The 12086-nt window shown below is 32.7% G+C and overlaps 1 protein-coding gene across 2 annotated transcripts in view; it reads right to left on the bottom strand.

The window, feature by feature from the left end:
• LOC115874277 overlaps nucleotides 1-12086 on the bottom strand; it is a 54461-nt gene that overhangs the window by 27496 nt on the left and 14879 nt on the right. For both annotated transcript variants that reach the window (XM_030889378.1, XM_030889379.1), the window contains exons 6-7: nucleotides 5398-5664; nucleotides 223-400 (exon numbers count right to left, since the gene is read on the bottom strand). In XM_030889378.1, the coding sequence (XP_030745238.1) occupies nucleotides 223-400; nucleotides 5398-5664 (445 nt within the window). The remainder of the gene's footprint in view (nucleotides 1-222; nucleotides 401-5397; nucleotides 5665-12086) is intronic.

Genomic DNA, 12086 nt, shown 5'->3' with positions numbered 1-12086 from the left:
ACTTTGTTGTAGTACTAGTTCAACGTCGGCACAACGTTACAACAACGTTTACATTTATTTTAATAACCAAGGTACGGAGCTAACTATTTTTTGTTACTAATCCAACGTTGTGTTTAGTAAACATGTGGTCGCAAGTCGTGAAAATGCTACTTGGGTTGTAAACAACCGGCATATACAAATACACGGGTTTAAATAAAACTTGACGCCGGTTACGGTACTCACTTCTTTCATCTCTTCGATGTTAATTGCTTGACCGCTTCTTTGTATTTTTACTGTATGAAGTGCAATTTCATAATCGGGATTTTTTATTGTCATTTTTCCTCTTGGATTTTCAATTGGGGCTCCATAAACTGGACTTGCCTTTGTAACAGGTGCTCGAGTAATGCTCGGCCTTCTTTCACTAAACAAAAAAACATACTGTATGATCGAAAAAAGGGCGTTAAATCGGCTTAGAAACGACGATTGACGACATTCGCCATATAATGATATGAAATGACAGCGATCTTCACTCCCAAACCAAATCTTATACAGGGTGTCCCAGAAATAAGTGCAAGTATTTTAAGGGGTGGTACATCTCGATAAAAGAAACATATTTTCTCTTTATCGTTTTTCAAATAAGTCCAAAATAACAAAGTTATTTTACTTTGAAAATTTCCAAAAAAAAAGATTTTTTGCTCAAATTTTGAGAACCACTGGATCTGTTCTCGATTTTCTTTCTTGTAAATTTAATCTACTACCTATGTTGCCATATTATTAAGAATTATCTTTTTTAACTAAAAAAATTCAAAAAATTTTAAAAAAAAATTTAAATTTCCAAAAAAAAAAATTCGTTAAAAAAAACCTCATAGGCGTGTTTCTGGGGTTGAACTATACTACCAATTAAAATACTTGCACTTATTTCTGGGACACGCACGAGATACAAAGAAGAATAGGACTAACATGGGCAGCATTCGGCAAACTAAGATATGTGTTAAAATCAGATCTACGAATGTGCTTAAAGAGGAAGGTGTTCCATCAGTGCGTTATGCCAGTACTTACATATGGCGCAGAGACATTTACACTGACGAAAAAGTCCATAGAAAAAATCCGTGTAGCCCAACGAGCTATGAAAAGAGCAATGCTTGGTATATCTCTAAGAGACAAGATACTCAGTACAGTTATAAAATAGCGTACACGAATAACAGATGCTATATATCTGCTTAAAAACTCAAATGGAACTGGGCTGGGTATATTGCCAGAAGAAGGGATGATAGATGGACCAAGCTAATACTAGAATGGCGGCCAAGACTGGATGCTCTCAGAAACAGAGGCAGACCTCCGACAAGATGGTCAGATGACTTTAAGAGATTTAGGGAAAACTGGATCCAAGTGGCACAGGACCGAGAAGAGTGGAAAGATTTGAGGGAGGCCTACGCCAGCAGTGGACACTTCAGGCTGGTTGATGATGATGATGATTTCTGGGACACTTTGTACAACCAACATTAACTTAATTTCCAAACCAATATTAAAAAATATTTTGATCATTCACTTGTTGTTTTAGTGCTAAATGTTTTCACTCTAATAAAAACTTTTATGAAGTAGTGTAGATCAGGGTTTCCAAACCGGGATCCCGGTGTATATTTATCGCCAAAATCCCGATATTAAATCCTGGAATCTCGAAAATATTAACATATAAACAAAACAAAATATAGCAAACACGGAAAAAAAATCCATATTTGCTATATTTTTTTAGAACAAGAATTGTATTTTTTTACTTACTAAATATATATGTTACTTTATTTTGTGTATTTTAACAAAACTCTTTTCTCATTTTCTTTTTAATTCATACAGGGTGGCGCCTCTCATGCGACGCGGTGGCTATGATTCTATCAGTTGGTAACCGCAGTGTGCATTCCCCAATTAATAGAATACTTAAATGCTCCTGTTTATCTATATAGGCTGGACTTCTTTAAAAAACATTAAAGACAGTATTTACAAAACCCAACCAACTATTTGCCTTTTAATATACAAGAAACAAACAAGAACAAGAACTCCACATTTTATGAAATGAAAAGGAAAGGAAGCATTTTGAGCATTTGATTTCATCCAGCTAATTTTTATCACATAATTATACGTTTATATCTATAGGTTTAATTCTGTAATAATTAAAATATGTTTTAAACTTGTATCTTTTTATTACCGTTTAGTAGTTTACTCTACATCCTTTAGTTTTTGTTAAATTAACAAAAAGTATATCACAGCCACCTAGATTGTGTCAAATATTAAACATCAAACTGATGCAATATCATATAAATAAAAATATCTAAGAAAATCTTTGTCTGGGAGGTAGGCAACCTTAATAATATTTTGAAGATATATAAATTCTCCACTAATTATCAAAATAATATACTGAGTGTTCCATTTAAAATGAAGGAGTAACTTTCTTTTAAAAGTGGCCAATCTTCATTATTAATTTTGTCTCACCATATATAACTTTTTTTTTTAATTTGGTTTAGCATACAGGCTATACAAGGTAAGTTAAAATTTTAGTAGCAGTTAGTAAAATTTAAAGTTTATTTCTCATTTTCACAAAATGTGAAATATGTGAAAATCCTTAAATTTTGGGCAAATGCTTCTCTAATAAAACTCAACTTTATTTTTTTCCTAGAATCCGAAAATCAATTAATATACTAAGGGCTGGCAAAGGTTAGTCTTGGGTTCAGATTTCTGTATGTATGAAGAGTACAATGCGTTTATAACGTACTGAACAAAGAGAGAAGAGTAAACACGTTGCCAAACGTATTTAATAAACCGAGAAACTATGCACATTGCTAAAAGACGTGGTAGGGGATATATCCGATTTGTCGCAGTCGACTGCTCGACCCAATCAGTACCTCTGTCAGTACTTAAAGTTCTAGGGAAAGGTGTACATTATGCGTTCAGCTTCATGATTTAATTACATCTCGTGATTTTTTATTTGTTTATTTATTAACGAGTCTTTGTAATTTTCACTATAGCTTGAAAAATTTTAAGTGCAAGTTAGAAACACTTCCATTTTTGGTAAAAATAAGTGGAATTGAGTTGGTGTTGTAGCGTTTTTTATAACCACTGCGAACGGCAGCTTTTCATCGGAGAGCAGTCGTGGATAAGGTATTTCACTGGAAAGAAAATTAAGTAATAACAATAAACAAAGAAATAAATATTGGGCGCCAGGCATGTACAGAGAAAGAAAACACAGTTGTATATTACTTAAAACTAATGACTATATTTATTCAAAATGGACTGTGACGGTAAATAGCATTGTACAATTTTAATAATTATTATAGTAGTTATATGTCAACAAAAGTGGTGTTAAGAATTGTACTAAATATCTATGAAAACAATACCATTACAAGACGTAATGTAATGAAACCTAAGATATAAATAATATTTTAAATATTAAATCGACATGAATGTGCTTAACAATCTAACCACTAAACATAGTCTGTACGATATTACTTAAGATGTACGTTATTGTTTAAGACTGAAAATGTTTTAGATGTTAAATGTAAAACTAGAACTTAAATCTACACTTAGCTGTTCTTTATGTAATCTTGCTTCAAACAGTAACAGCGTGAGGTGGGCTCGCATCTCTGTACTCGGCCATCCAATACAACAAAAGAGGCCATAATGAGGACACCATGAATTGGAACAGCCGTAACTACTAACTAGCTTATTGATGGGAACGAGGCAGCATGGGGTTCAAGCTACATCCACGCTGGGGCACTTTATATGCAAGAAAAATCATTCCTACTGGGGACACTAGTTCACAGGACATCCGTACATAGCATAATGGTACAAGGGAACACTACCCGTACCTTGGACCATAACTTAGGACTATAACCTTGGAAATAGTCCGTACCTTGGATACAGTCCGTCCATAAGATAACGGTACAGGGGAACACTACCCGTACCTTGGATACTACTAGGACCTTGGATAATGCCCTTACCTTGTAAATAGTCCGTACCTTGGACCCTAAATATATGAAACTCTTGTTTAAAATCAAACAAGGTCTAATAAACAAAATGAACCTACCTCGAATTACTTCCGAGGGCTCACTAAATAATAAAGAACATGTCCTTTCTTCCATGTGACATTCTGGAGGACAAAAGAAAAGGGACGCCAACGTGCCAGCAAAATACAAATACAAGTTAGGTTGGGACATCCAAAACTCTACCCTAAAAATATGAAGTAATAATATCGAATCTAAAAGGATAATATTTCATCTTTACCTGTTGCCTTGAAATAGCAGCTGATTCAGATTATACAGCAAGATTTAAATAATCACCATTTCTAAAAGCCGGGATGGTTAGGTTAGGCCAAGGTTAGGCTACAGAGCGCTAAAAGCAAAAGTCAGTCGACAGCACAGAGAGTTGACAGAAGCGATGTTGACAGCGCCTCCACAGAGCGATAACAGGGTTGTGTCAAACGATAACAGGGTTGTGGACTAGAGAACGTAAAAATTCGTCAAATAAATTATCCGGCCGGAACGATAGGGAATCCGGTGATGATACGCCAGACATCATATATCATAATCAAAGACATGTAACGAACCAAAAATGTTACAGCGTTCGACAGTGGTCGCGCATTCAATCAATTCAATCAATTCAAAAATCGATATCTTGAAATCTATTAGAAATAATTTAGAAATAATTGTAGTTTGGTTCAAAAAATTTCTTAAGATATCTGCTATACTTTCATCGCAGACAGTATGTGAAAATACCGGTCTTCAAAATGAAAAAAAAAGTTTCAATATCAAAAGTGGTTCTTTAGTTATGGCGTGTTCGTGTTAAAAAGTTGAGTTTTTAAATTATCGTAATTATCATGTTTTCTCCTTATGAAAAATGGACACTTTAACGATGCCCTTATAATTCCATTTCATATGCTCAGAAACATATCTAATGATTTTATCTAGTTATCTTTTCGGAAAAAAAAGTCTTCAAAATAAGCGGTTTGCGATCGTGATTTTACTTTACTTGACAGGGAAAGGCGTACCGGCAACGCTGCAACAACACGCCCTCGCATTTCTCTCACTCCGACTTAATAAGATTCCTATGCGATTTACTTCCACGCATGTAAATACCAACCCAAAAGTAACAGTTGCCAGCACGGTATACGGTGTTCCATTACAAAATATCCAACTTTGATTCGTAACTTTTCTTGGGAACACCCTGTAGAACTCTATATATTTTTATAAAATACTTTCAAATAACCTACATATGGCTCCAAAAATTTAATTTCGATATAAGTTACCGTTCTCCTTGGAGCCTCCGCGTCGTATAAAGGCGCCACACTGTATAGAGGATATATGTATAAGAAAGTATTAAAGATGTCAATAGTATTAAACATTGGTTAGAATAATTAATGCTGATGCTTACTTCACATCTTTCAAATAAATCGAAATACTGACGTTAGATCTGAAAATATGGGATGTTCCCCTAATTTTCAAGTCGCACACCGCTCTCAAAAAATCGTTCATGGCTAATCCTTGACTTTCTTGCAGTCCTAAAGACTTGTAAGTATCCTGTGTTTCCTTAGTCACACTTTGAGGATCAACTGCCAATTTTTTCGATTTTCTCAAGTCGAGTATTAGATTCTTAAATTCTTCTACTTTTAATACATTGTCCTTGTCCCGATCGTAGTACCTATAAAATAAATATTTCTTTGTTTTCTATTGGGTTTAGTGTTCAGGCTTTAGCTTTTAGCCAGTTAATTATTTTCTAAGAAACACCTTCTTAAAACTAACAGATATAATACTTAAACTATCAGAGAAAAGCGGAATTTGTCAAACAAAAAGAAATACTGAGGAAGCCATTCAGAGTTACATTAAGAGATGCACAGAACGCCTGAGTGCAAAAGAAAATAAGAAAATAAATTATATTTGTACTTGTATATATTTATTTAAACAAAGGATGTTATCGTGGAGACTATAATAAAAAGAAGAAAGAATTTATTGGGCAAGTCCACAGAAAGATTAGTCATGAGACATGACTAAAACATGACTACCCGTAGACACTCAGTGTTTCTGCCTTCCGGCTTCATCAATACGGGGGGAATCAGCTCTTTCAATCTTTTCTCTGGGCCAAGGTGATAGCGGCGAGGTGTGTTGGAACGCCTCCGCAGCGGTTTTTTCGGTAGTAACGTTTCAAATTGTAAGCTACTACCTAACCAGGCTGCAAATGGCACTTTTGTGCCTCGTTTGCTTCTCCTTTTTCTTTTTTCAGGATCGCTAGTTCATCGTTGCTGATTCCTCCCGTATTGATGAAGCCGGAAGGCAGAAACACTGAGTGTCTACGGGTAGTCATGTTTTAGTCATGTCTCATGACTAATCTTTCTATGGACTTGCCCAATAAATTCTTTCTTCTTTTTATTATAGTCTCCACGATAACATCCTTTGTTTATTGTTTTCTCTGGGCCAAGGTGATAGCGGCGAGGTGTGTTGGAACGCCTCCGCAGCGGTTTTTTCGGTAGTAACGCTTCAAATTGTAAGCTGCTGCCTAACCAGGCTGCAAATGGCGCCTTTGTGCCTCGTTTGCTTCTCCTTTTTCTTTTTTCAGGATCGCTAGTTCATCGTTGCTGATTCCTCCCGTATTGATGAAGCCGGAAAGCAGAAACACTGAGTGTCTACGGGTAGTCATGTTTTAGTCATGTCTCATGACTAATCTTTCTGTGGACTTGCCCAATAAATTCTTCCTTTATATTTATTTATATAGAGGTATTTATCCAATAAAGTCCAATAAAGTCAATATATACATTATTTGTGTTTATTTATCATTTTTTTAACACATATGTAGAAGTTATATACTTTAGAAGTTCTTTCTGAACCTCCCGAGGAGGTTCAAATAGACGTACAGGGGAAGTCCTTTCTGAACCTACCGAGGAAGTACATATCGGACGTACCGGGGATTCATGGTTTTGTAACAAAGGATATCCCTGGTATGTCCTGGGGACGTTCGCGGATGTTAAACGTACATCCTCGGGACGTCCAAATGTCCTAAACATATATCCTCAGGACATTCTGAGGATGTAAATGTGCGATCTGGGTATTACTATTCATAATTCTTGGAATTATGATCTACTTATTGTATTATATATCTAGTACGATATAAATTAACGAACTAAATACAGCCAGGAATAAAGTAGGTTTCAAAATGAATTTAGCAAAAACTAAAATAATGTACAGGGTGGTCGAAATTGGTCTGTTTTAACAGAGAAAACCTATTTCCTGACTAGATAGAGCAAAACCGACTTAGATGTCATGGGCTCGATTTCTGAGAAACGTTTAATGGCCTAAACCGTCTGTTCATATTTTGACTGCCAAGAGATACGGAGTCTTTTTGGATTTTTTACTATTTGGAAAATTGCCCATAACTTTTGTATTTCCCGAAATAATAAAATTCTGAAAAAACGTTCTTAAGGCACTTTTTTAAGCACAATCCAGTGGCGTAGTCAGTTTTTTTCTATACTTGCTTTTTTAGTCAGAAATAATAAAAAATGTAATGTTTTAAATGGAAATCATAGTTGGCTATGAACTTAAAAAAATGCTGGCGTTTAACCCTTTCCAACGATATAAAGTTATGTGTATTTCTTTCTAAAAATGAGAGAAATATTACGTTTTTTATCTTTGTATCCAAGCGGGCCTTGATTTTGTGTTGACCTATAGTTGCCTAATTATTTTTTACCACAATTGAATATTCTATATCATTATTTATCTGCATAATTAAAGTCTTTTGAAAAGGTAAATCAACATTCTATATTAGTATTACGATTTACAATTAAAAAGCCAGGGTTACAACGGCACTATTAAATGGAGAACTTAGAGAGAATTGGATTGGAACAAGGGATCCAATATCTTGGCCTGCTAGGTCCTGTGATCACAACCAACTATGATTTCCATTTAAAAAATTATATTTTTTATTATTTCTGACAAAAAGAACAAGCATAGAAAAAAACTGACTACGCCACTGGATTGTGCCTAAAAAAGTGCCTTAATAACGTTTTTACAGAATTTTATTATTCCGCAAAATAAAAAAGATATGGGCAATTTTCGAAATGGTAAAAAATTCAAAAAGACCCCGTATCTCAGTTGGCAGTCAAAATATCAACAGGCGGTTTACGCCATTAAACGTTTCTCAGAAATAGAGCCCATGACACCTATGTCGGTTTTGCTCTATCTAGTCAGGAAATAGGTTTTTTTCTGTTAAAACAGACCAATTTCGACCACCCTGTACAACGTACTAGTTCGTTGTACATTACTTTACAGACATATAGATTACTTTACAGACAGAACTAGCTTTCACTTTCGCTGAAAGTATGCATATACTTTTTTCAGTTTAACTGAAAATGTGTTCTCACGTTCATTATTCGTTCAGTATTACTGAATCAGTGAGACTGCTTCAGTGAGACCAGAGGTGAGACTGACCTCTGGTGACATCAGTCCATACTTGAGGCGTCAAATTGCAAAACCTGCCTTACCCTATGGCCTTACCCATTAAAAAAAAATTACCTAATAATACACATTAATAGTTGACCCTAAAATCTACATAAATATAGTCCCAAACTGATAATATATATTATAGTATACCGGGTGGTGCATCGTCGTTGGAAACATAGGAAATCACATGCAAATTTTGAACTGTTCAAATATTGGCTCCCCTATTGATTTTATGTTTTCACAGATCTCACGTACAAAGAACATTACTTTATTTTGCACCTAAATTGTTTAATGTAATTCCATATAACGTACGTATAATTAACCAGCAGAAAAAATTTAAGATTCTTTCAAAAAATACATAAATAAAAATAAATAAATAAGAAAAAAAGTGCGGTACACAAAATACTTGCATTGAACTAAACATAAGTTTTAAAATTCGTATTTTTTTTAAATGGAACACCCTATATATTATTACATTTTTAGTTTCTACGATTAAAATAAAGGTAAATTTGATTAAGGTTTATTACACTTAAACCGTTTTTGAAATATCTTCAATTTTGTGAAATTGCAGTATAAATTTTAAGGCTTCATTTCTCCGAGGGTATCAAAGTTTTTAATACTAAATATTTACTGAAATTTATTTATTGATCAGTTATTGTATTGCAATAATAAAAACTTTACTACCTTATACAGAGTGTCTAAAAATTTATTTTAAATAATTACTAGCTTTAAACGGCAATATCTTGTTTAATTTAAATGGAACATCCTGTATATTTTATGCGAATCAGATGCACAATTTAATTGTCTATCAAATTGTATTATACCATTTTTTACCTATCTCTTCAAGTTTCCGTAGAAAATGCATTTTCTTGTAATTTAGAACTCATTTATCAATATACCCATGGAATACTGACATTTTAGATTATTTTTAAAGATGTACCAAATTATTAAAGAGTACAGATACTAATATTGTCGATATAGTTCGTTTATTTCATTAAAAAATAAAAAAAAACTGTTTAAATATTTGTTAAAGAGGACCAATTAATATGATTTCAGTATTCAAACTACATTAATTGACTGTTTGCGTTGATTAATAATAATTGCTCCAAATACTAAAAAACTGAATTATGTATGTGTATTAGACAGTGTGGTAAAAAGTAACACCTTAAAAATTATATTTAATTTTTTGACAAATGCTTATTTGTAACAACAGAGACGTTCTATTTCATAACTTATTATTATATTGATTTCTGATTGAAATCCACATTTATTTAGAATAATTTATTAACGAACACAATTAAGTATGTAGTTAATTAGTATTTGGGCGGAAATACTGGTGGTATATTTAATTAATGGTATACTCTTTTATAAAGATTTAAATAGTTTTCTTTTAGCATACAAATGGGCTAATTTTTACTAAAACGATAATATTACTAGTCTGTACATTTTGTACATTTGTTGTTATAAAAACAATCTAAAATGTCAATATTCCATGGGTATATTGATAAATGAGGTCTAAATTATAAGAAAATGCATTTTCTACGAAAACTTGAAGGTATAGGTAAGAAATGGTATAATACAATTTGATAGACAATTAAATTGTGCATTTGATTCTCATAAAATATACAGGGGGTTCTATTTAAAGTAAATAAGTTATTGCCGTTTAAAGCTAGTAATTATTTAAAATAAATTTTTAGACACTCTGTATAAGGTAGTATAATTTTTATTATTCCAACACAATAACTGATCAATAAATAAACTTCAGTAAATATTTAGTATTAAAAACTTTGATATCCTCCGAGAAATGAAGCCTTAAAATTTATACTGCAATTTATTGTCTGCAAAATATTTCAAAAACGGTAAGGTTTAAGTGTAATAAACCTTAATCAAATTTACCTTTATTTTAATCGTAGAAACTAAAAATGCAATAATATACAGGGTGTTCCATTTAAAAAAATACAACTTTGATATTTTTTATTTATTTGGGACACTCTGTATCTCGTAAAAATATTTTTAAATTGTAGCTCTAATAGTCCTTCAACGAACCCAAAACTTACAATTTGTAAAAATCTAATCGTTTAGCTACAATACCCCGTGTCGTATGTGGTGAACAACCCTGTATACATAAAATGTACATCCCGCTGACCTCTCTCATCCCCGCCAATTGCCGCTCCTTATTGGGACACTTGTGCTTGTTTTATATTTGTTTTAGTGCAAGAAATTTATTCACACTGGGTTTTTGAGTTTTTTTTGTTTCGACTGTTGTAATTTCGGTTTGCGTATTTATGGTTATTTTCTTTCTGTTGCACCTATAATTCATTTCTTTCATGTAGTTATTAGTTATTATTAGAGTGTCTAGCACACACAGCAATTTAATTTGCTAGGTGCTATGAAACTATAAATGTATGTATATGACTAAATATGTAACGAAATTTTATTGAAATTTTCGTAATATTTGTTGATGTAAATCAATTTAGCAATAAATAAAATAAAAAATAAAAATAAATATAGCAAACCCGTAAAAAGATTTTTTTAATGTCTAGGTTTGGTTTGGCCTATTTTGAGTAATTTGAGAAAAACTGAATCGATTTTTAAATTAAAACTGAATAGGTAACAATCAAACATCAGTCAAAAACTGACATACCTTGATTTGTCAGCGTCAATTTCGAACGTAATATTAATAAAATTTTAATATTCATTACTAATAATTTATTGTTATTCACGTAAATAATAAGTGAGCATGGTAAAATGGTACTACGCCGGGAAATAGCTTAGACAGTGTATCTGACATGTTTCGGTTAATTTCCCCTGAATATTAAAATTAAATTACTTTTGACAATGACAAAATCATAGTTTGTAAACCTAAGGTATGTCAGATTTTGACTGGTGTTTGATTATGTCTGTTCGTTTTTAAATTAAAAATAGATGCAATTTTTCTTAAATAACGCAAAATGGGCTGGTCCAAAATTGTTCAAATTTGGCATGTCTATTTACCACACATAAACTTTAAAAAATCTATTCACGATTTCGCTGTAAAATGAATAGGGAAGCCAATATTTGAACAATTCAAAATTTGCATGGGATTTCCCGTTTCCAACGACGATGCACCACCCAGTATACTCTACACCGGGGTTTTGATACAATTTGATTAATTAAATAATATATTGTATATATTAATTAAATAATATTGTTGTATAGATAATATAGTATTACTACTGACGTATCTTGTCCATTTCAAATCCTTACCTAACTTTAATAAAATAGCATACCTAATAATTCCAAGTTAGGATGCAAATTAGTAGTGGAAACTATCGAATGAACACTATCGAAACATTCGATAGTTGCAATTCATTCGAATAATTCGATAGCTAGTAAGAAAACATTCGTCGAAAACTATTCGAATAAAAATATCGAATAGATGGGTCATCTGCCTTGAAATATATTAATTCGGCAGCAAAAACCATTCATTTATAAAATTCATTCATTTGTAAAATTGATTTATTCGTCAGGATCGATTATAATAAAATTTAAACTGGATTTTAGTTGTCGCGCGGCGACGTAGGTTTCTTTCCTAGAAACCCGACAGTGGTCGGCGGTCGGTGGCAATGGCAAAGAGTAGAAGTCTTATCTACT

This window comes from Sitophilus oryzae, unplaced genomic scaffold, assembly GCF_002938485.1.
Source record: "Sitophilus oryzae breed Bouriz unplaced genomic scaffold, Soryzae_2.0 scaffold_125_pilon_pilon, whole genome shotgun sequence".
Taxonomy (NCBI): domain Eukaryota; kingdom Metazoa; phylum Arthropoda; class Insecta; order Coleoptera; family Curculionidae; genus Sitophilus; species Sitophilus oryzae.
This window is presented reverse-complemented; position numbering and strand designations above follow the sequence as displayed.